Below are 24,899 nucleotides of genomic sequence, written 5' to 3'. Positions count from 1 at the left end.
AGAATTTTTTTTTATTCAATTACCCAATAATTCCATACAGCAATGTTATGAAAGCAACTAAGCTATCCTATAGCTTTCAAAACAGGAAAGGCGATGTAGAAAAGCATAAGCAAACCTAAGCCTGTTCTAAAGTAAATAGCACACTAAAATGCATTAACTTCCTTTACTCTCTGTTAAGCTGGCATTATTTATATTAGCTTATTAAAATACTAAGCAATAATCTTATCTGTTTACCTGCAAACATACTTCTCTAGACCTCATGTGGTTTACAGCTCCACTGTGAAGGAACATTAATACTCTCTATTCATTAGAATCTGCCACTGGCTGTTCAAGGTTAAGGGTCAACAAAATTAAATAAAAATACATTTACAGAGTTTTAGAAGAAATACTAAAATGGCTTATATTTTTGGTTTACTACACAGAAGTGACAGCACACCATAACCTCTCACCCACCCTTAGCTCCTTTCCTGAAGTGCAACTGTAATAGTTCAAATGCATGTACAGTTTTCTATCCAAGTACTTGCATTCTTCAACTTCCAGATTACTAGAAGCAAAACTTCGGCTCTGTTTTTTTCCAAAATACTAACATGGAGTCCAGAAAGTGAGGTTTCTTGTAGGTAAATGCTGTTAAGTATTCAAAGCACCTCTCTGATAAAAAAAACAATTTTGCACCATCTTTGCCAGGCTCGCTTTAGTCAATTTGACTACAGTTTTCAAACTGATACTTGCTTATCTTTAGCAGAAAAATCTCAAACACTTCCTGTAGGAGCCTTGCCTACAGTTAATCTCAATATTGTTAGGTGAAACATTCCAAGTGGCTCCAGACTGCATTCTCTACACCAACTGACATAATTAAGAAAATTGGAGAAGTTTGTGATTGTTCTTTCCCTGAAGCTTATTAGACACAGGTGCATGCCTTCATTTGAGCCAAAAGAAAAACAAAACAAAACACAAATTTAAGTTAGAACATGCCTCTATCAAGCAGGCAATGTTTATTTACTTTATGGAAGGAATGCAGAACTGCATTCCCACTAATACCTTCCCTATCAGCAAGTCGTAATAACAAGTATTACTCCTTCTTTCCCAAGTTTATTTCTATTCCTGAGTTGTTATTATTCCAAATTAAAAACTTACTGAAACAATAATAAATCTTTAACTGGAGGGGAGGACAGGGAGGTGCAGCTAAATAATTAGACTGTTCTTTGTATTTCTTTGTGGTTTTCTCATTCCTTTAAGAACACATAAAAAACAATAAAAAGCTCTACAGGTTTGAAGCAAGAAAGTTCCTGCAGCTTTACCGGACATATTTCATTACTTATTTCATTTCTCCACGTATAAAACTCTCATGAAGAAGTGATGGAAGTTACCCAAGCAGCACTGTGTTCTCTTACCTGCCCTTCCAACATGTCTCTCTGCAGTCCTGCCCGTTCTTGCTCGGAACTGTTGGTTCTTCGGATGGAAAGGCTGTGAGATTTACGTTTCTGCTTTGCTTGCCGAGCAGATGCACAACTTCCACTTTCTATTGGCATTACTTCAAAAAAACAGCTTCACAGAGGCTCCTATGATAAACTAAGGACAAGTGTCACACATTACAAATTGCTCTGTGAAAGTAACCAGAGTTTAATTTTTTCTGTCAGAAGGGATCCCTACTCCTTACAGCTACTCTTCAGATAATGTTAAGTTCAAAAACACGTATGCATATATGTAAATAAAGTGGAATCATTTTTGCACTACTTATTTATTAGTTAACAAACCTCCACTAAAGGAAAATAAATACCTTGCTCATTTAGGAGAACACTAGCAGAGACAGCCTCAAAATGTTTCCAGGAAACAACTATTATGCATACTATATTTCACTGAAATGCATGCAAAATTAAATTCCAGCTGGAAAACGAAAGCAAAAAGACATGATAATTTAGGGACACTGTCAGGTTAAAAAACTAGTTTGCAACATTTAAGTGTTAGCATTCAAAATTTAATATGCACTTGGAGATGCACTTGTCTACACATATGCAGAAATTCACTTTAACTACATACTTTCCACCATTTTTGAGAGCTCACAGTTTCACTTTCTTGGATAGCAGAAGTGCCCATAAACTCAGGAGAAGAGTGGAAGTGCACCTGACTTACCAGGTTTTGTTACTTTTAATTTTGTAAGTTTGTTAAAGCCAAATACAAATTTTAATATCCTTAAAAACACCTGACAGTATCACCAGTTAATATTACCATGCATGATCTACTGCTTTTCCCTGTTTAAGGAAAATTAAATTATGTTTGATTTCATGCATGAATGTGGAGAATATGTTCCTTACTGTCAAAAACTTTTTTTTCTTTGCAAGCATTTAATTACTGGATTTTTTTTTTTATTAAACCTGATATTCAACAGAAACAGCTGTTTAACATTTCAAATGTTTTAAGATTGATTACTCAAAATTTTTCAATCATGAACATTGAGAAGAAAATAATTCATTCTCCAGCATAAGTAATTTCTGAAATAACAATTACAACTTAAAATAGCTGCAATAGCCTGCAGAGGAATAGGAGAGCAGAGTTGGCAAAGCTAACGAGGCAACTGAGCTTCCTTTCAAATAAGCTGATCAGAGAAAATTTAAACCAAACCCAGAGCCACTTCCAATTTAAGATCCGCCAACACGCTGGATCTCAAGCTAGGAATGAGCACCACCACAATTAACAAGACCAGGCATTAACAACTTTGTGGTTCTGACATGGTATTTTCAGCTTCTTAACATATCATAAAGCCAAGGAAAAGCACAGCTTACTAAAAACGCAGTATGTACCATCAATAAAAAAAACTTTGAATTTGCTTTCAGTTTCATATCACAAAATGATATTACATAAGGATATTTGAATTTATATCAAAATAGGACTAGATTTAGTTAATATTTTAATGCCCTTCCATCCTCAAATTTTCTTATTTAAAAAGTTGGTATTTTAATTAGCTTTTGGAACACCCAAGTTCCAAAACTGGTGTCAGTGACATGACACCAATTCCCCTGTGAATCTAAAATAAAATTCAGGTCACAGCAGTATTTTGTACAGCACTGAAATGATTTTGTTCATTTTCTCTGGACTCTGCACAGTCCTCCCCTGCACCTAATCCCACCAGAGGTTTTAACGTGTGATTAATCAGCAGTAACTAATTAGCTATGTTCTCAAATAAAGAAGATAAAGAACAACTGGGTAGTTCCTGTATTTCTTATTTTTTCCATTATAGCTACATTCCTCTGCCACAGAAAGACGGGATTGAAATTTTAAAAAGCCCATCTCATAAACAACTGATCGTCAATTTTCTGGGATTTCCTAAGTATCACCCTGTTACTGGACATACGGTCAACAATTAGGAACCAGGTTTTCAGTGTCTGCCATATTTATGTATTTTTTCAAAATATCAGATCCCAACCATACATAAATTCTCCTCCTCTGTGAAACACTCTTTCAATGGCTTTCAGTTTATTGGTTTCTGCAGCATTTGGATTATTTTCAGGGCCCAAAACACCAAACTCTGTGTCCACGTACACAGGTATGTTAAACAGTTTTATATCTATACATACACATAGTTACATATAATAACATAAATAAGTTAACACCATTTCACTTAAGATCTGTGGAAAAAAAGATCTGATTTCTATTTCCTGCCAGATATAGCTCCTGAGCTGTATACACAGATATGTGAACAGGGTTTATGCTTTGCCAGGCATTGTTACGTTCCATGTACCCTCTGCCGCCAAACTACTTGTTTTTAAAAGGATTTTGCCAAGAAATACTTTTCCACATTGCCTCATAGAATAGTATGGGCTGGAAGGAACCTTGAAAGGCCATCTAGTACAACCCGCCTGCAATAAGCAGGGATACCTTCAACTAGATCAGGTTTCTCAAAGACCTGTCAGGCCTGACCTTGAATGTTTCCAAGGATGGGGCTTCTACCACTGTGCTGGGCAACCCATTCCTGTGACTCCCCATTGTTATTGTAAGATTTCTTCCTTATAACTAATCTAGAACTATCCTCTCTCCATTTAAAACCATTACGCTCTGTCCTGTCACTACAGGCCTCTCTACATCTTTCTTTATAAGACCTTCTGTAAGTATTGAAAGGCCACAATAAGGTGTATCCAGAGACTCCTCTTTTCCAGGCTAAACAGCCTCAACACTCTCAGTCTTTTTTCACAGGAAAGGTTTCCCAGCCCTCCTTCTAAAAGGTCCACATCTGTTGTGCACCACTGCCAATGACTGGTTACAACTGGCTGGCTGAGCTCCAAGTCCACATTGCTGCCTCACATCCAATTTTTCATCCCCCAGTATTCCCAAGGGACAGCTCTCAACCCATTCATCCCTCAGTCTGTATTGATGTTGGGGGCTGCCCCATCCCAAGGTGCAGGAGCTTGCACTTGGCCTTGCTGAACTTGAGGAGGTTGGTGCGGGCCCAATCCTCAGGCCTGCCAGGGTCCCTCTGGGTGCGATGACTTCCCTCAGGTCAATCATCTGCACCACTCAGAATCAGTCCATAGAGATTTGGCAGCTGTACATTCTAGCATGAGAAATTTAAAGGGACACGGTCAAATGCATAAGATTTTTACACAGTGAAGTCCTCATATTAACTACACGGAAGTTTCTACTTACACAGCTCATGAGCAAACACAAAAGACTCGGTAAGAAAACACCTCCCATGATTTGGCAGCAGCACTTGCCCTGCAGCCAGAACCACTGCCAGGAACTGCACCCTCCTCATGCACCAGCATGACCACATCACTCATGCACTGCTCTGGAGAGAGCCAGCATGCACACTGCTCCCCAGGCTCTGCAAGAGGGTACACAGCCATAGCCAAGCTGCAACCAAAGAGGCAACAAGCAGGCATGGGCACACAGAGGGTAGGAAGGAGATGCCAAAGGGGACTTGCTTCACTGCCTTCAGTACTATTCTGAATTCCAGCAAATAGCCTTATAAACTTTCAGTAAGGGAACAATAAATAAAAGAGTTTTTAGAACCAGGATGTAAATTCAGTTTTAAAAAGTGACAGTGTCCCTTTAAATATTAGCTTCACTTTGACAATTTCAGAACTATCTCGATGTTAATTTTATCAGTAGGAAGCTACAGCGTTTTTTAAGAGTAGATTTCACAATACAGATCCTTGGCAATATGATGCTATTAAAAAAAATAAATAAGGTGCTCATTTCTAGCAGTTACCTGATTCCCCTTATTATGTAAGGTTTTCAAACAGTGAAAATTACCTGTCCAGAATATCAGAGTCATGTTACATATCCTATGAAAACCATATTAAATATTGATTAGTGAAACAGTCAGTAGTATACAAACCAGTCAAAGTCTTTCACATTTTTTCAACTTTTGAAGTTAGAACACACCACACAACCAGAAATGGGGGTGGGGGAAAACATCAACACAAGTCAAGGCTAAGCACCAAATCCCAGTCAAACAAAGTAAAAAAAAAGGCTCAAAATGACCCATTATATATCGTTAATCAGACGCAGTTAATCTTAACTTTTCAGTGTTATAAAAAGGTTTTGAAAAGACACATTCGCTTTCCTTCTATGCAGTAATTCTACAAGATGAAAAATCACCATAAAGTATGGGACTCTTGCTTCCTGAGCCAAAAGAAATCAAATTCACAAAAGCTAAAAATGAGCAATCAAGACTAAAAACAGAAGTACTTCCAGAGAAAAAAACAAACCAAACCAAAACTAAAACGTTGTATTACTAAACCATATTCAATAAGGGTGGCAGTTCAAAAGTACTGAATTACTTAAAGTAAGCTTAGGAGATACTGAGCTTTCTGCTCCATCATTTTGGAAACTGCTGCATTTGCATAGTGTCATTCACACAATGATCAGTCAAAGCCCCAAGAGAATGGTACCAAATGAATTTCTGACACAGTTAATCAGCAGAAGTAGGAGAGAAAAATGTGTCCTAGAAAACATCTAGACCATAGGTGATTACTACATTCTAAATGGAAAGATACTTTGGTATTTCAGTTATGCTGTTTAATTAAACTCAGCATATTTTACAGTGCGTTAAATTAAAGTTCTGCCACCTACCTTTCTGTAACAGATGTTACTACGTATTCAGTCACAGGAAATATTTCATCAGAGTAACAGTGAAGAGCAGATGTGTAATCAATTACTGTTTTATTCAGCTACAATAGAGAAATGGCACCAAAACTGACACACTGGTCTAGTTAAACTTAAAAATTCACTGCAGCAATCAACTACTACTTGTCTCCAACACAGAACAAGAAGACTACTGAAAGGCAAGATTCCTGCACTATGCATGCTGCTGAAGCCAGGGAGAAAATCTGTTTTGAGAACTGTCAGTGCACAGACAGGATGGGTAGAGTCCTGCATTTCCTTTTTTGTTCATTCAAGACAACACACAACTCTGGAAAGGGAAAGCATCAGGAAGTTTCAGCAACATCGTTTACCCAAGATCTTCCTGCTCCATTTTGTGTAGAGTTTAGCAATAGTAATAACTTAGTATTTAAAGGACTGTTGATGAAAAACAATAAAAAAAATAATACTACCACAACCAAACCAAAACCAACAAACACAAACCACTTAAAAAACAATCCAGAAACAATTTTACCATACTTCTGTGTTATCTTAAGAAGCTGTCAAATGCTATTTACAGGAAAATATTAGTGCATACTATGAGAAGAAATGTCTCTTTCCAATATTAATATCGTCCTATGCAGCATTAAGACCTTAATATAAAGATGCTGGGAGGTTGTGTGTGGTTTTTTTCCAAAGTGGAGAGGGAAAGGGGAAAGAGGGACAATTATTACAGTTATTAAGTTCTTAATTACACATAATTTGATTTGACAGCATTACTCATAAGTTAAGGGAATTTAAGTATCACCACTACAATCTTTATTAATACACAAAGAAATCTAATTTAAAGGAATAACTTCCATTTTGAGATCTTCAGTGAAGAATTTGTTTCAAAGATGCAGTACATTCAAGTGCCACTAATCAATGCAAGTCCCAAGATTACAGCAGACTGAGATAGATCAGGCTAAACAGAGACTTCTTTGTACAATTAGTTGTTCTTCTAGAGATAAATAGTTAGGAAACAAAAATATTTAAGATCATCATGGGTGATGCTAGAACCACTGATAAGGGTGCTCAAACCTTACAATATCCAATGGAGCATTACATTAATGATTCTTTTCTAAATTTAATGCAGAATGCTTTCAAACAAAACTAAGTTCCTCAAAATCTAAAAACATCCATCACTAAGGTGATGACCTCCCTTTGACAGAAGGCGTGGTAAGGAAGTTTCACCAATGAATTTTAGGTATGTTATACAGATGGAAATAAATTATAAAGGCTTTAATACATTAGTGAGTATCTAACCTGAACAAGCTTCTAACACCAAGATTGTGGTGTAAAGTAGCCTGGGCTTGACACTAGCAAGCTCTGATCTTCCTAATTAAACTATGTCAGCAAATACTGCAATCACACCAAAATGCAGTGAAGATCTGGCCTGCCAAACAGTCTACTAAAGCAAGAAATTGTACTCTCAACCATACAGACTTACTTTAAATAATATTAAAAACCAACTATAAAACTTGGGAGTTTTGTGGGGTTTTGGTTTTTTATTAATTTATATATAGAAAAAAGCTGCCTGGGCCCACTAATAAGCATCAGCCCATGACCTGTTCAGTGAAATTGCTGATGCCTGGAAACATACAACTTTCAAGACCTGTGCCACATAGGCTTGCTGAGTGTACCAACTGTTTCAACTGAACGACACAAGGTACAATATAATCTTACCTTTAACACTAGTTTGCTGCCTTTGAGCATATATTATACCTTATTCTATTAATATTGCTGCTAATATTGATTAGCAGACTTCATTGAAGCATTCAATAGATAATAGCACTAGGTCCTGCTAACCTGCTGGTTAAATCCTGAAGTATATCTGAAGGCTACTCTATTTCCTTAGCTGTTTCACAGACACTGTAGCTCCCATTCCTGTATTAGTAAATCCCTAGCAGCTTAGTAGTCTACACACAGGCACACAAATACAAGACCTGAGGATGAGGAATCCTTAGGAAGCTCAAGAGCAAAGGTGGTTTAAAGCAGTATTTGTTTAAGGAACCACTGCACTGCATTCAGAGGCCAGAATCCTACTGTGCTAGCCTCTAAACAAACAATATTTAGGTATTTATTACCTATGTATGATATAACAATTTACTAGAAAAACTGCTGCTCTGCTTTTATGCAAGCAAAGTGACCTCCGATGTCACTGCTCTTCATTTGGTAATATATTACTTGCTAGTAAATTAGAATCTTTTACTGCTTAAGACATCAATGAAAGTAAGTAACTTGGACACTAACTATAACACATTTAATAAGCTCTTCTGAAGCACCAATAAATATCCTTTGTACAGCACATTCCTGAAGCATTTCCTCATATGGCATACCACAGAGAACTGCCAAATCTTCCAGCACTAACAACACACAACACTGCAAGTACCCAGTCCTTCCATCTTGAAGCATTAAGACATTCTCAAAACAGTCCGTGGGTATTACTCAAGGATGAGAAAACAACACACCATTCTGCTTTGTAAGGAGACCATTCTGATTCCTGTCCATTCCTCACTGGTCACACACTGAGTAGCAGCAAACTTTCCTCACAGAGGTTTGAGTGGTGGCCTCCAGAGCAAGCCCCTTACCTTGGTCTTCACCCCACAAGGCAAGATACCAGTCTTATCTCCAAGACTTATTAAAACTTCCACGGCATAAAACAATCTCTACCTCATCTCAAAGATATAAAATGCAATACCACTTGACTTTTCCTTACTTGATACATACTAGCTGTGACTAGACATTTCTTGATTTTGTAGAAGTAAGCTCCTCTTCTAAGACACTATCACCACACTCACAATACTTCTTCTGTGACTGTACTAGAACTCTCAAGCATTTCAGTCTATACAAGAGACTGCATCCTTTAAAAACATGTCCTAAATTTAAAACAAAGATGTTGGAAGGGTGTGTCTACATAAGAAAGACAATGTCATCTTAGGAAGAGGTACCTTTAGATTTAACGTGATAAACCTAGTTTAGGGACAAATGTAGACATAAACAACTGGCATTGGGAAGAAAGAAAACACACACACACACAACAACAACAACAACAAAAAAAAAAAAAAAAAAAAAAAACCAAAAAAAAACCAATTCACACTATAGTGGTCTCTGACTCAAATACTAAGATTTGGCACAGGCCCCTTTCTTAAAATAACTTCCAAAGTCCACAACACACAAAGCTACATTTAAAATTATAACAAGACACGTTAGGGCTGACACACACAAAATTTTATCTAGCGTAAACCACTCATTAGAAAACATGCTTGAGGATTCTTGAGGTTACCAGCTTACTTAACAAAATATCACATAAGAAACGCCAGTAGCAGGATTGCTTGGGAAACCCATTCTGGAATTTGCTCAAGGAGATACATAGTGCTGCAATGTTGCAAAATGGGTGCCTGAACAATACATTTGTATAATTTCAAGGTGTACTCAATGACACTGAATCACTTCAAAGAGGCTGTTCCACCAGTTCTTTACATAACTCTCACATGAATTACTGATATGGGAAGCACACTTAAAAACACTACAATTGTCACGAAACAAACTTTAGTAATCTGGAAGGCATAACAAGTTGGATAAAAACATAAATAGATGTTTCTTTTCTTGCAAACACCAAGATGTCCTTGAACTGTTTGTTGTTCAAGGTTTAATTTGAAAAAGTTTTCCTCATCTTCGCATATTTAGTTTTCTTAAGCAACCAGAACCTAACATCTGAATACATTAAGTGTATTAATTCTTCCCTCAAATTTGTTTTCACCAGCTTAGCTCAGGAAAAGAGAGCAATATGCTAATGGCTCTTTATAGGCACACCTTTAACCCATCTGAGTTTCAAGTCATCCTCCATCTGCAGATCACTAATTCCACCCTGTCCCATCACATACAGAGCTTCCCTTCCTCACGCAGCTGTGCCTCTCTTCAGGGCATCTGGGCGTTTCATTTTTACTCCATTTGCACTCATGTCAGAGGATCTGGGTTCACTGTAACCTAATGAGGCATTACCCTTGGCTTGGTCCTCAGGATATGCAGTAGCACATAAACAAAGTTAGCGAGCTGAGCCTCCTCAGCAGGCATCCTGAGTTTCACTGGCTGCAGACCTGGAACCATTCCTACAGCTCCGGGATGGAAGCGTTAAAATAAATTCTAAATAATAATAATTAAAAAAAAAAAAAAGGGGGGGGGGGCAAGTAGAGGGGGGGGAAACACGCAGAAGAAAAGCTGATTTTTAATTATTTCGGTTTTAAGGAATAACGTGCAAGCTATTTCAAGCGGAAGTACACCGGGACAGAGGGGCTGGGAGGGGATGCCGAGCCAGGGGCCCCGCTCCACGCCACGGGCCTGGCGAGGCGGCGGCCCCCGCGCAGGTAGCGCCGGCTGCCCGCACCGCACCGCTTCCCCCCAGACCCCCCCGCCCCGGCCATGCCCCGCGGCTCCCCCGCACCGCACCGGGCCGTGCCCGCAGCCCCTCGGGGGAGCCGCTGCCGGCGGGGGGGTCTCTCCGGGCGGGAAGATGGCGGAGGGTCTGCGCCCCACTGAGGGGAGCTGGGATGGGGGAGCCGCAGCCCCCCGCACTCACCTGTCAGCCACAGCCGGGGCCGGCGGGCGGGAAGAGGCAGGGCAATGGACAGCGGGGAAAGGAGGAGAAGGAGGCGGGTGAGAGGCGCAAGGGCGGCAGAGAGGAGCCCGGCACCGCGCTCCGATAGGGACGCGCCTCTCCGGTCAGGAGCCCTCCCGGCGACATCCGGCGGCGGGCGGAAGCGGAGCGCGGCCCCCGCTCGCAGCCATGGTGACGGGCCGGGCAGCGGGCCCCAGCTCCTGGCCGCCAGCCCAGCGTCCCGCACGGTGTCCCCACCTTCGGGCGGCTTCTGCCTGGAGGCTTGAGAAATGCCACCGGAGCTGCCATCGGACGGCTGGTTTGGGGTGGACCGCCGCCAGCCCGGGTAGATGGGTACCTGAGTTTGCCGCTTTTCGCCTCACAAGTCAGCCACCTGTATTTCTCCTTCTGGATATTTGCTACCCAACGCCTATTTCCATAGCCCATTTTGTTAAGGAGAGTCTGAATTCACCTGCGTAACATAACCGTGATATCTGTGAAGAAATACACGTTACAGAGCACAGCAGGCTTGTTAGGGATGTGCCAGGGGAATGCTGCATTGGACCTGAGATGTGGTGACAACTACAGACCCACCACATCCATAAAATTGCCAATACGACAGCAGGGCCCATCAGACTGCACAGGGACAAGTGGCTGCACTACCACCACCTCACCCTCCAATGGTTTCCTTCCAACCCTGCATCTCCTAGGCGAGCCATGAAGATGATCAGAGAGCTGGAGCACCTCTCCTTTAAAGACAGGCTGAGGGAACTGGGGTGGTTCCATCTTGGAGAAGAGAGGAAGCCTTATTGCACCTTCCAATACCTGAGGGAGCTACAGTAAAGCTGGAGAGGGACTTTTTACAGGAGGAGGAGTAACGTTTTGAAACTGAAAAGCTATATATTCAGATTAGGAATTAAAAAGGAATTAAAGGAATAAATTAAAGGAATAAAAAAGGAATTAAAAAGAAATAACCATCAGGTTTGTCAGAGACTGGCACTGGCTGCCCAGAGAGGCTGTGGTTGCCCCATACCTGGAAGTGTTGAAGGCCAGGTTGGATGGGGCTTGGAGCAATCTGGTCTAGTGGGAGGTGTCCCTGCCCATAGCAGGGGGCTTTGGAACTTTAAGGTCCCTTCCAACCCAAACCATTCTATGATCCTATGATTCTATGAAATGGCAGCACTACCACCACTTTGATGGTTAGCTTCCAACTGCATCTCCAACTGAAATTTAAAACGCTGAGTTGTGTTTCATCCTAATTATTGACAAACTGGACCACTGTGGGCTGACAATTGAGATGAAACCTTCCTGAAACCCCACTGAAGTTCCTTATTTTCTAATACAGAATTGCTGGAAAAAACTGAATCTGGACTTTTTCTACTGCATCTGCAGACAATGTGGCAGAAACAGTGAATCAAAGCTAACCACTACATTCTGCAAGTAGGCTGTTCACTTTGAAGCTTACAATGAATAATTGAAATGTGATTAATTCCTTTGCTGATTAACACTTGGAGGAAACCTTCACCTAAAATTCTTATTCACTGTAACAGATTCTGAAAGGCAAAAGAGGCCTTTGCCTAATTATTTTCTCTCTTCCTGCAGATTATCTAACTGCCTCTAAAGAGGTCTGTGAAAAGGCCAGAATATGGGCCACAGAGCGAGGGCTGAAAATAATACATTTTCTTTTCATGTGCTTCCCAGCTACCAGTATGCCTGCTGTTCTCTTTCATCTTCCTTTTCCTTTCTACCTCCCTCTGTGCAGTCATGTCTTAATTGAAGCTGTATTAACAGTCAAAAGTAGTGTGGTTTACCTATTTACTGGCATATTTTTCATCAGTGGAGGTCACTCTACAAGGTAATCTGCCTAACCGGTTGAGAACTTCCCATCATTTTAGCCTACTCCCTTCTTCAAAGCCACCAAAATGAGAAAGGAAGGGATCAAAATGAATAGATAAATAACTTTAAGGACAGGAAAAGCAAGGAGACAGAACATGCAAAAGAGGATGCACAAGAGGTAGAACAGAGTTGCCTGGGAGCAAGCACATACACAACCAATTGCTACTTTGTGCCACTTGGAATTCTTTGTAGTTGGAACAGTAGGAGTTACCTAAGACACATTTGGTGACTAACTTCCCAACTAAACACTTGTTTAAGCCTCATTATTCCTACCAAAATCACTTCATCCTAATATAATTCTGCTGTACCATAACAGTTCAACTCTAAATATGATGGAAAAAAATGTCCAGCAAGAGCACAAGGATCCACATTTGAGTTTTCCCTGGGAAAATACTTGGCAACTTTCCAGCCCTCTGGAGCAGCTCACTATCTAGCAACAAGGGTCAATACAGAGACCCCCTTTTTTTTTCCTGAAGAAGAAATTCAGAATACTGCAATGATGAAAGACAGGGGTTTAATCAACTTTTTTCCTGATACAAGGTTACTCTGACCTGAAAATTAACAAGCCTCGTATGGATGTAGTTAGTTTTTCAAGAGAAAAGAAGGGTGAGTGTTTTTTTTGTCTCTCTAGCCCTATTACTGCTTTGGTTTTGTCATGGCCTGGTGAGAATAGCAGACACTTTGTAATGCATAGGAACAAGAACAGAGTAAAATCTGCAGCAGCTTTTTACAAACAACCTGTTTTAAAACAAGAGACACAGATAGCAATACAGAAGCCTAGGGAAACAGGGGCTAACTAGTAGCATCTTCACAACAGATAAAAAGCTTTTTTAATAGGCATTATAGTAAATAGACTGGCAAAAGTTAGGTTGTCCTGGACATTACCTCTCAGACCTACTTCTGTGCCCATAGCTGGACATGAGAAGACAAGATACAAGGCTTAGGAAACCAGCAACAGAACAGAATATTTGGATCTCCCAAATCAAGACTTTCCAAACCTGTAAACATATCAGAGGCTCCTATCCAGATCATAAATCAGGAGAAAGGAATAATAGATCTAGAGGCAAAAAGCCCTTTCTCCTTTCATATAGGAAACCTTCTGATAACTCCTTCCTAAAAGAATTGTTTCCTGTGTCATTAATCACCACCTTATGCAGTACAGAAACATTTGGTAGCTGTCTCCATTATTGTTGCGGCGAGCCCTTCTCTCGGGGACACGGCTCTTCTCCGGAGCTCTCTTGCCGTCTCTCTTCCCAGGCGTCTCCAGGCATCTTCTTCTGTCTCTCTGCCTCTGGGAACATGCCTTTTATTTTGCCCTTCAGCCCCGCCCATTTCCGGCTGGGGCAGGCCCCAATTATTGGGCACAGCTGGGCCTAAGCTCCCAGTTCATTATCGGCGACACCTGAGGACTTGTGGTTCTCACTACACATTATAGCACTCTTTCTCTAATGCTTGAGATAGCAAAACCAAATGCAAATAAGACATCCTACTTATATATGTAGCATACATGTATTATGTTTTTACTACAAAGCCATCTGTCTTCTCTGAAGCCAACCCACTCTCCTGAAATAGGCCTTTTAAGACAAAGTTCATCAATGAACAGCAGATTAGTTAGGACTGGGAGGTATTTACCTCCAATTTCAGATAAAATTCAGACTGTTGTTTGCTCTGCACGTAAGTGTATCACTTAAGACAAATGTTTTTTGAAAAGCAATGACTGCTGGGCAGGAACAGACTTCTGAGAAGGAGTCTTCAGGGAGGCAGGGAACAAGGATAGCTTGTGACTGAGAAGGGTGCACTGGATGTCTTACACATTAGAAAAAAATTAGTAGGAAGCTTAAAAAGAGGCAGCTTGGATATGAAGGGTGGAAAAAATTTTAAATTTTACTAACTTGGCAAAGATGAAAACTAAGGAGAGAGTTGTCTCGAGAGTCTGCATTCTAGGCTGGGGTAAAAGCCCAGGTTTGTTGAGCATTTACTTCATCCTGTAGTTTACAGTCTTCTGCTTTAACTTGCTGGAGAATTAAGATATTTTCCTCCAGTTAGGTGGGGGTTGCATTTCCCTTTATCTTAGTAGACAGCAAAAATCTGTCACCAATTTCTAGCCAGTTGGATTTTTCAGGTGAGAGACTTCCCAGTGGTGACATGAAACTGCTTTTCCTTTGTTAGTAGTGTTTGGAAACAGTCAGCAGACTTCAAGAGATGCATAAATTAAATCAAGTTTCAAAGGAACTTATATGATACTTCAGACATGCTGCAGACATGCAGAGAAAACATTCTGAGGTTTCAATAGAATGTGTACCATTACCAAAACTGAGGATATTTTATTTTCAGCACAAATAGCTTGTTTGAATGTACAGGGCAAGTCTGGAGGGGAGCAAGAAGAATAAAACACCTGATCCTGAAAGTGTCTTTGGTTAAAGGCTTGGGAGGTCTCTCTCTTGCCTGGTTTGTGAGAAGGGATTATTTTGGCTCTCTCAACTTTTTTGGCTGCCTTTTTACCTCTCATTACACACTGACACTTGTCACACGGGGTGCTCACAAACACAGCTCAAAGTGAAGTGCTTTGATTGTCTAACCAAGACAGGAACCATGGCTGTTTCTGACATTCAGCTTCTAAAGTGCCTGTATGGAAGTTCTAAATAGTAATTGTTAGGGGAAAAAAAAATGTCTTTTCTTTCCCCCATAATCTGTAAGGACCCTTTTATGCTGTCCATCTACTGTGCACCTTGAACAGATGACTGTGTGCATCTGCTCCTTGGGGTATGTCCTATGTCAGCTGTGCCCCACACAGAGACCCCATCTCTGTTTTTTCAGGTCAAAGTTTCTATTCTAGCAGGGCCTGTTGCAATAGGAGAAGAGGTGATAGTTTTAAACTAAAAGGGAGTAGATTTAGACTAGATAACATTTTTTGCAATGAGGGTTGTAAAATACTAGAAGTTTGTGTGTCCGTCTCAGTAAGCTGTATTTTTCACAGATTTGAGCAGCTTGTATCTGGTTACATTAGGAGAATGACAGAAGAAAAATTTGATGGATTTTTTTTCATCAGGAACAATAAAACTACCAGGTGATCAATATGGTGCAGAATGTTCTCAGTACTTCTACAAAGCTCAGTCTCCATTTACTGTGTTTTCATGCTGAACAGTGACTTAGGATAAAAAGTAATCCTCATGCATTTTAGTCCTTTCAGACAATACTTTAATATTAATATTGTTCTGTTAATGAATATTAAATTTGTAATGTATTATTGAATAATACAATATTAGCATTAATATTAACGTTCTTATGTTGTATTTGCTATAAAGGGATATGCAGCAGCTGGCATGACTTTTTTTCTTTTTGCTTTACTTTTGACCATCTCTGCTGACTGCAAGTGGCTTCTGCTGAAACCACCCCCTGCCCTTACTCTCCCTTCATCAAGCTCTGCACAAGGGAACCTCTTGTAAGATATCCCCCTTGTAAGACATACCCTGTCAGTTTTAACATTTTGTTCTGCTAATGCTACCTCTCAATGACAGGCCATCTGCCTTGTTCACAGGAAAATTCCAAACACACCAGATTGAAATACCAGAACATGAGAAAGTGATGACACCAACACATGAAAACTTCATTTCTAGGCTCTTTGTGGAATCTAACAATAAATCAGAATCTGTTGACAATTAATGTTCAGAAGGTACTCAGCTATGGCAATGTTAAGCTTCTGCAGAAACTGATATTGACGTTCCTCTACCTTTAGACTGCTTACCTTGTGCACATCAAGAGCTACCCAATGCAAGCAGTTCATCTTGACATCTTGTCTAGGTTTTATTCCTATCCAGAAAATGGGTGTTTCTGTCTCTGTCATTTCAGAACTTAAGTTAGGCAACTTCAGAGCTTGACTAGCACGGTAACTTCTGCAAACCGTAGCTACCAGTGGAGGAAAGACACCCTGCCAGTATCCCCCACCTCTGAGATTGCCACATGCTGTGATCTGTATGGCACGAAGTTAATCTCTTTACCTGCCCTAGTTTTGGAGTGTTGGACTCGATGATCTTCTGAGGTCCCTCCCAATACCTGACATTCTGTGACTCTGTAATTCGAGGGATGCTGCTGTGGATCAAGGAACAATGTCCAAGATTAAGTGTGCTACAGAGACCAAAAAGGCCTGCAACTCTACAACCTCATGGTTATGGCATCTACGGGAAAGAATACTCCCATAACTTATAAGAAATTCAGTCCCTTAACTGCATGCCACAAGCTCAGGCACCTTTGCTGGAGCTGACACTTCGATGTAGTCCTTGGGTCTCCATGGATGAGAGAAAACATGAGATGCAGACCTTAATATCAGAAATGCTCAAACTGCCTGAGCACCTTTCATCCTCGCAGTCACAGCAACAACACGGTGCACGGCAATTTGCTCTCCAGATGAAGGTCTGGAAGCCGCTCTCCTGCCGCGCTCCTCCCAGCCCGCACCGCACCCAGCACCCAGTACCCAGTACCCAGCACCCAACACCCAGCACCCAACACCCAGCACCCAGCACCCTCCCGCCTACCCCCGCTCTGCCCAATCTGCCTCTCCACCAGCTGCCGCCAGGCACAGCCCCGCAAACAACGGGGCCTGGTGCCACCTCAACAGCGACTGAGGACGGGAGGCGTCCCGGAACCACACCGAACGGCCGGCCCGCGGCTGGAACGTGAGTCCACAGCTCAGGAACCGCCTATCTCTGAGCTCAGGGCCCATCGCCTGGAGACAGAGCCTGCGGAGCCTGCGGTCCCTGTGGCCCTGCCTGTCCCTCCCGGCCCCTGCCTGTCCCTGCCCGTCCCTGCGGCCCCTGGCAGGCCCTGCCTGTCCCTGCGATCCCTGCCTGTCACTGCAGTCCCTGAGGCCCCTGCCTGTCCCTGTAGCCGCTGCCAGGCCCTGCCTGTCCCTGGGGCCCTGCCTTTCCCTGTGGCCCCTGCCGGACCCTGCCAGCCCTTGCCATCTCTGGCTGTCCCTGGCTGTCCCTGCGGCCCCTGCCTGTCCATGCAGTCCCTGCTATCCCTGCCTGTCCCTGCCGGTCCCTCCCGGACCCTGCCTGTCACTGCAGCAGGCGATCCGTGCCCGTGCCCGTGCCCGTGCCCGTGCCCGTGCCCGTGCCCGTGCCCGTGCCCGTGCCCGTGCCCGTGCCCGTGCCCGTGCCCGTGCCCGTGCCCGCTCCCATTGGCTGTCTCTCCGCTCCCATTGGCTGTCTCTCCGCTCCCATTGACTGTCTCCCCGCTCCCATTGGCTGTCTCTCCGCTCCCATTGGCTGTCTCTCCGCTCCCATTGGCTGTCTCTCCGCTCCCATTGGCTGTCTCCCCGCTCCTATTGGCTTTCTCTCCGCTCCGGCTCCTCCCTATTGGCCAGTGCCTCCGCGTTCCGGCGCCCTTCCCCATCTGTCACTGTTAGCACCGCCCGCTGGGCCGCTGGGGGCGCGGTGGGGCGATCGGGCGATGCGGTGACGTCATTGTCCCGGGGCGCTGCCATTGGCCGCTCCGGGGTGACGGGCGATGTGGCGCGTGCTGCGGAGAGCCGTTGCCTTGGGCCCCCGCGGAGCCGCCGTCCCTCAGGGGCGGAACCGCCTCAGCCGCCACCCGCTCGGTGTCTCCGCCGGACGCTGCTGGGGGAAGGCCGGGGCTGAGAGGTGACCGAGGGAATCGGAGGGGCGACGGCAGCCTCCGGAGGGGAAGGGGACTGCGGAGGGGAGGAGCGGGGGCAGCTGATGAGGGAGCGGGCCCAGCGGGGAGGGGGCTGCGGAGATGGAGGCAGCGGGGGAACTGACCCAGGGGCGGGCAGAGGAGCGCGGCAGAGGCCAGAAGACAGGGTTTGGGTGGTGTTTTGGAAGTGCCTTTGGAGTGCGTGGACTGGTCGGAGAATTCATGTTACTTACCGATGACGGGGAAGAAATACATTCGGACATGCGGTCTGGCATCGGGGTGTGCAGGGCATGCACAGGCGGTGTGTGGGGTCAGGCACGGAGAAATTCATTGGGAATGAAATTGGGAACTGGATTTCTTGCACAATCAGCCCATCAAAATGTTATGCTTGGCACGTTTGTCCTGCAGCTGCTGCTTCGTGGAGATTGATGGTTTAAAACTTGAAGGGGGGAGATTTATGTTAGATATTAGGGAGAAATTCTTTACACTGTGACAGAAACCCAGCCATTTGATTATTTCCTACAGTCCCCTCAGAACCATATAGATGTTATTCTTACCAAGTGATGCTTTGTTATGTTTTTCAGTAGAACGTGTGCTACCATCACAATGCCTGAAGTAAACACAGATCACCTGGATGAGCAGCAGGTGCAGCTCTTGGCAGAGATGTGCATCCTTATTGATGAAAATGATCACAAGATTGGAGCAGACACCAAGAAAAACTGTCATCTGAATGAAAACATTGATAAAGGTAAAGCTTACTTAATTGAACTATTAAGTTGATTTAATATTTTCAGAAATATAGTCATGATTATATTAAAGCCTTAATCTGAGGTGGGTGTTAATCAAACCAGAGCAAGTACTTCCCCACAGCCCCCTTCTACCACAACTTACCACATCAAATTGTAAAAATACTGCAATATGGAGGAAAACAAGTTGGGGGCAGTAGCAAAGGAGAGAGTTGTGTCATTGTGGGTGTAAGCGGGGTAAAGTATTATTTTCCTATTATAGATAACTGATTTTCTGCAGCTTTTTCTGATGAATACCACTTGCTTCTTTGCTGAGTTCTTTTCAGGTAGACAAAACTTTGATTTTTAAGTAGTTCAGAGTTCTACTTCAAATACTGCTAAGAGGAAAAGGGGGGGAGGGGGCTTGCAGTTGTTGTTATTCTACTTGATTGTGGGTTATAATTGAGGTTGATCATTAATCTCTAACAGTAGTTTGTGACATCCTTTCCCACGCCTGGGGGGAAGAAGCTTTGTGAAGAGTGATGAATAACAAACTGAGAAGTTACAGAAAACACCAATTGTACAGTTTTTGAAAAAATGTATATTATTGCAGTTCCTTAAGCTTCTTGATATTCCATTACATTTTTTAGGGATTTTTGAGTCATGACTTTTTGGTAGTAGATTTTCAGATGCTGAGCCCTCCTTAGAAACTTGCTGAAGAATCTTAAGAATGGTGAACTGACCAAGTTTAGTGGGACCCTTCTATTGCATTGTTATTCTTAGCACTTTCTAATTTCATAATGCTTTGCATAAGACAGAGAATCCTAAGTAATAATTGAGGATTTTTATTAAATCCTTGCTTTTTAATATGTATGAATTTGAGATTTAGGTTATAAAAAAATGAGGACCTTCTAAGCTCTTCTAATCTCTGACATTATATGTTTTTTCCCCTCTTAAATGCCTCTCTGGATTTATTATTATTTGGTTTTTTTTAGGTTTACTGCACCGAGCATTCAGCGTTTTCCTATTTAATACAGAAAATAAGCTGTTGCTGCAGCAGAGGTCAAATGCAAAAATTACATTTCCAGGTTAGTACTGCAATATGCTGTATTCATAAAAATGCTTTATTTAAGTTGGTGTTTTTAAAATGTGCCAGTCAGATTTTGCAGGGTAACTCATTCTGGGGTTTTAGAATTACTTCTTTGGAGGGGAGACACAGCATGTACTGACAGGTGAGGGACTCTAGCTTATTGTTCTGCACACTCTTGGGAAAGGATTTTTCCCTGACTTGTTTGATCCTGTTGATGCAAGTGCAGAGTGTGTGTTGTTTACCTCTTCTGCTGCAAGATCCATTTAGTGGAGCTGAAGCAATTTCTTTGGTAGCTGAGGGGACTTCTCATTCTGCTGGTTAGAACAAGTCGTTGGTGAAGAGTGGAGCAATATTGCTTGGAAGCAGGTGCCCTGAGATCTACAGAGCTTCATGTGTGTGTCTTAACCAACATTTTTTCAACTACAGAAAAAGTGAAACTGTGGCCAAAGTATATAGTGTATGATTTTTGAAGACTCCTGGACTATTACTAACAAATGCAAGTGGAGAGGCATAAAAATAAGTGAAATGGAAGAAAAATAGCTTATATAAGACATTGGAGGAAGCATAAATCTTTCTGTGTCAGCTTTTGGGATGGAAAACAAGGTGTTTCCAACCTGCAGACCTTTTTTCTTTCCAGGTTTTTCCATTTTTTCTTTGTCCACGAACTCAAAAAAATGCTCAGCTATAGTTTGTAGGTAATCTGACACTGGTTTAGAAACTTTTGAGGTGGTCTCTTACAGCTAAAAGGTTGGCTCATCACAGTTATTCTACATTATTGAAAAGTAATTTTTAATATTGGTGCAGAATATGGAAAGAAAAAATGAGGTGAAAATATCCTGACTGCAGAAGAGAAAACTGTTACAGGTCAAATAACTGTCCTATCTCTCAGGTTTTTTTTGGTGGTGGTTTGGTTGGGTTTTTTTTCAATGGTTTATACATGTACAAAATTACTGATACAAACTTCTTGCAGATTGTTTTACCAACACTTGTTGCAGTCATCCCCTCAGCCATCCACTGGAACTGGAAGAGAACAATGCCATTGGTGTTCGGAGGGCAGCACAGAGGCGACTGAAAGCTGAATTAGGCATTCCCATGGAGCAGGTAAAAGAAGGAAGGAGAAATGGGAATTCTTCCCAGTGTTTGCCAATTTACAGACTATTTTACATCTGGCAGATTGCCTGGTCTCCCACTTGCACAAGACCCCTGGTGGGTCAGGGTTATGTGTGGTCTGTCAGTGTGCAGTTCTGGCCTGGGCTTCAAGTAGCTGTCAGGTCTTTTCCTTGGAAGATAAGGAGCAGGTGCAAGTGTTTGTGTTCATCAGTGCTTTAATAAGTGTGCATTAAGCTCTGGTAAATGTTATTTAAAACTTTCTATGTAGAAGAAATCCACTCCATATTACAGGGTGGGTCTGACTAGAGTTATGCTGTGCAAATGGTCATCAAAGTGCAAAACCCACCAACTTTCATAGTAATTGTTTTTGAAGAGGTAAACTGCAATTGTACACTTGGGGGGGAAATAATTTTTAAGGAAGAGGGTAATAGGTTACTCTTTTGCAGTGCTGCAATTGTTCTGGACTGGCACTGATTCTGACAAGTGTTTTGGTTGTAGGTAACTCCAGAAGAAATCTCCTATCTGACAAGAATTCACTACAAAGCCAAGTCTGATGGGATCTGGGGTGAACATGAGATAGACTACATCTTATTTGTACAGAAGGATGTAACCCTGAATCCTGACCCTAATGAGATCCAAAGCTATTGCTACGTGACACAAAAAGAACTGAAGCAACTCTTGGACAAAGCCTCCAAGAACGAAGTTAAGATTACTCCGTGGTTTAAACTCATTGCAGAGACCTTTCTTTTTAAGTGGTGGGATAACTTATCTAACTTGAACAAGTTTGTTGATCATGAAAAAATACACAGAATGTAAATAGCTGGGTAAAAAATGCTGCAGGCTAGCAGTCTCTATGGTAACTGGTGACTTCTGAGTGCAGAAAAGTGCTCCACTTGGAGTATATACAGATAGTTGTAGCTAATGTGTTTTTCTCTCATCACTTCTTCCCTCCCTCCCAGCTCTGTTCCTCCTGGGCAAGTCAAGCTTGATCTCATGTAAAATGGGTGACAGAAACGTAAGGAACCCCTGGGTTCATCTTTCCCCATTATTGCATGTGATATGAACAATCCTTGCCCTGGGTGTGCCCAGCTTACAGTTAATCCCCTGCACAATGACACTGGTAAAGGGAGCCTGGGCACCTGTCCCAGCCTCACATGACCATGCCTTCCAAAATAGTGATTACAAAAGAGTTTGAGTTCTGCACCAATGTTGAGAAGAAAACTTGTCTGAAGGGAAAAAAGCAGTAATCAGGAGTATTTTAATTGCAGGAAGCAAATCTCTTTAGTACTCTATAATTAACCAAACACATAGACGCTTAAGTAATTGGACTGTCAGTGTGGACTGAATTTCACTTGGAAGTGCTGCACTATGTGCTATAGCTTTGGACAATAAACACTGGGGTGTTTGCATTTTTTCCCTGCCACCCTTTTCTGGTTTCTATTCTATAATACAGAAGGAGGTTGTGGTTGGAAAAGGGATATGCATTATATTACTCTCTTCCACCTTGCAGAAAACAAAGGCATCTTGATAGAAGCTTTTTTTTCCTGAAACATCTACTGTAATAGTCACTCCCAGAAAACTCAAAACACCTCAAATTACAAAATTCAATATTGACAATTAATGGGCTTACACCGGGTCTTAATTGCAGTTAGTCAGAAATTGTACCAGTGCTAGAACTAATCCTTTTTGATCTTGCAGTCAGTTGCTAGTAACAACAGTAAAACAGAAGGATTTTTAGTAAGACAAATAATCAAGGGTATCCCAGTTTGAATTAAGGATTTTTCTTTTTTTTTCCCCAAAAGAAGCCTGATTCCAATTTCTTCAGTTAGCAGACTACTCAATCTGAGGTTCTTAAGTCAACTTCTCCCAGAGATGTCTTGATGAAATAAAATATATTTCATGGCACTTCTCCTTGCATGTTAACCATGCGTACAACTAGGCTGTGTCTAGTTTTAAGATAGAATTAAATTTTTTCAATATTTAACATGTTTCTTATCTCATCCCAGTTGTTAATAAAGTTTCTATGGGCCAGCATCTCTAGTGGGTCAACACTGAAAGGTTTTAGAATGCAGTTTGTTTTATGTTGATTTGATGTATTATCTTGAAGCAAATAAAAACAGGGAACTGTAATGCAATGTAATGGTTCTCCTGAATTCAGGGCCATCAGCCACATTACCCAAGTAATATGTTAGAGTACTTTTCAAAATACCTAAAATACTTTTTAAAATAAAAAGAGTAATCTTAAAGATTATGATTAAAATGCCTAACTTAAAACCTTGGACTGTTGTTTTCTTTCCAGACTTTGTGCCACAAAGAGAATAATTTCTGTCATTACTACACTATGAACAACAACATGTCTAGTGGCTGTCACTGAAGCAGTATGAGGGGGGCAACACTGCATAACTTGATTTTCACCAAGTGCTACTTTTCTGGTTTGAACAGCCAGCTTGGAGCAAAAGCTGACAAAGTATATTCTGAACTAGAAATAATGTGTGTAAGGAAGCAGAAAGCAAAATTTTGCTAAATGGTTCTTCAAAATCCCTTTAAAGTTCTGACATTAGAGTTTTTCATGACACCGAACTTCTTTGCAGCACTACAATGTTTTTAATACCAAATTTCATACACAAAGTAGATCAATGAAACAATATGGATTTACACATAATGCTCCAACATGCTCAAGTTAACATATGAGCACTCTTCTTAACCTGTTGTATTTAAAAATAGTTTTAAAAAATAAGTAATAATTCAAGGATTCTTCCCCTTTTTGACATATGTATTTCATTAGGTTCCATTTTAATATTCAAAACTGTGCAGTTGAAATATACAGCATAGGCAACACATTTATAATGCATATTTTACTCATGTCCGGGTAATTCCAACCTTGCTCTTGACTTATGGACAAAAAGCAATTCTGTTGCCATTTAGTTTGTCTTGACCAAGTATAGAAATTTTGTTTTATCAGCTTCTGAAGAGATAATGGCTTTTTAAGCATATGACAGCATAACTGACATGAATACAGGACAAATTTCAGTCTGATCCTAATTTCCTAGGTGTCTGAAACATTAATATGAAATATTAAAACTTGTAAGTTGCAGCCTTCCCTGTTGATGCTGTTTAAGGATATTACAGTCAGTAGTAGAAATTGTACAAGTCAGGACTAGAATTGTAATTGCTCTTCCAGCTCCAGTCACTGTTTGGCTTAGTAAACTGGTAGTATTTCTTATGTTCATTCATAACTGGTTCAGTGGGTGCACACTAACCTTGAGCACTACCTGTCAGTCTCCTGTGACTTCCCCACCAGTTGCAGCCTTCACCTCAAAATAAACTCAAAAAATTAACTTACACACAGAAAACCAAGCCTTACTGATGCAGTATCTTACAAAGTTGTGGGTTTTTTAAAATTCTGATTATAGTTTCCTTAATAAATACTTCATTATCTAGATTTAACCTCATTTTGAATCTAGTTTTATATAAAATTTTAAAATTTTTACTGCTAGCTGAAATTCAGTAGTAAGAAAATGAAGTCTTACTTTTTATTTAGAAATGGCTTCTGCCACTGGTGTTGACAAGTTTCTCAAGGCATTGCTGCCATGAGAACTACAAGATCAAGGTATCAGACCTTTCCCTCTCTGAGCTTCAGGTATTTTAGTCACTAACATGAACCGTGTACTTTTAAAACACTGTATTAATAAAAAGAAAGGACTAGAAA

At 41.5% G+C, this 24,899-nt stretch overlaps 2 protein-coding genes across 5 annotated transcripts in view; one reads left to right on the top strand and one right to left on the bottom strand.

The window, feature by feature from the left end:
* Window positions 1–10,872, bottom strand: part of WDR37 (WD repeat domain 37) — a 41,205-nt gene extending 30,333 nt beyond the window's left edge. Inside the window, exons 1-3 of one of the 2 annotated variants that reach the window (XM_071734786.1) lie at window positions 10,697–10,872; window positions 5,248–5,279; window positions 1,392–1,569 (exon numbers count right to left, since the gene is read on the bottom strand). In XM_071734786.1, coding sequence (XP_071590887.1) covers window positions 1,392–1,529 — 138 coding nt within the window. In that variant the 5' untranslated portion in view covers window positions 1,530–1,569; window positions 5,248–5,279; window positions 10,697–10,872. The remainder of the gene's footprint in view (window positions 1–1,391; window positions 1,570–5,247; window positions 5,280–10,696) is intronic. The other variant, XM_071734787.1, reaches the window with a different exon arrangement.
* Window positions 10,873–17,186: 6,314 nt separating this feature from the next.
* Window positions 17,187–23,464, top strand: IDI1 (isopentenyl-diphosphate delta isomerase 1). 3 transcript variants are annotated; one of them, XM_071734784.1, is made up of 5 exons: window positions 17,187–17,283; window positions 18,850–19,013; window positions 19,986–20,078; window positions 21,051–21,181; window positions 21,689–23,464. In XM_071734784.1, exons 2-5 carry the CDS (start codon window positions 18,872–18,874, stop codon window positions 22,004–22,006), a joined length of 684 nt encoding a protein of 227 aa, XP_071590885.1. In that variant the 5' UTR covers window positions 17,187–17,283; window positions 18,850–18,871; the 3' UTR covers window positions 22,007–23,464. The 3 variants fall into 3 exon arrangements, with proteins under 3 accessions (XP_071590885.1, XP_071590883.1, XP_071590884.1); XM_071734782.1 differs by lacking the exon at window positions 17,187–17,283 and adding an exon at window positions 18,096–18,252; XM_071734783.1 differs by lacking the exon at window positions 17,187–17,283 and adding an exon at window positions 18,098–18,252 and having other exon boundaries at window positions 18,853–19,013.
* Window positions 23,465–24,899: the final 1,435 nt, after the last annotated feature.

The sequence above is a fragment of the Heliangelus exortis genome, chromosome 2, assembly GCF_036169615.1.
Source record: "Heliangelus exortis chromosome 2, bHelExo1.hap1, whole genome shotgun sequence".
NCBI classification, from domain to species: domain Eukaryota; kingdom Metazoa; phylum Chordata; class Aves; order Apodiformes; family Trochilidae; genus Heliangelus; species Heliangelus exortis.
This window is presented reverse-complemented; position numbering and strand designations above follow the sequence as displayed.

Coding starts and splice junctions, on each gene's coding strand:
- IDI1 (XM_071734782.1), top strand. CDS start 18,119: ATGTGGCGCGTGCTGCGGAGAGCCGTTGCCTTGGGCCCCCGCGGAGCC. Junction 18,253..18,849: donor GGGAAGGCCGGGGCTGAGAG/GTGACCGAGGGA, acceptor TATGTTTTTCAG/TAGAACGTGTGCTACCATCA. Junction 20,079..21,050: donor TGCAAAAATTACATTTCCAG/GTTAGTACTGCA, acceptor AACTTCTTGCAG/ATTGTTTTACCAACACTTGT.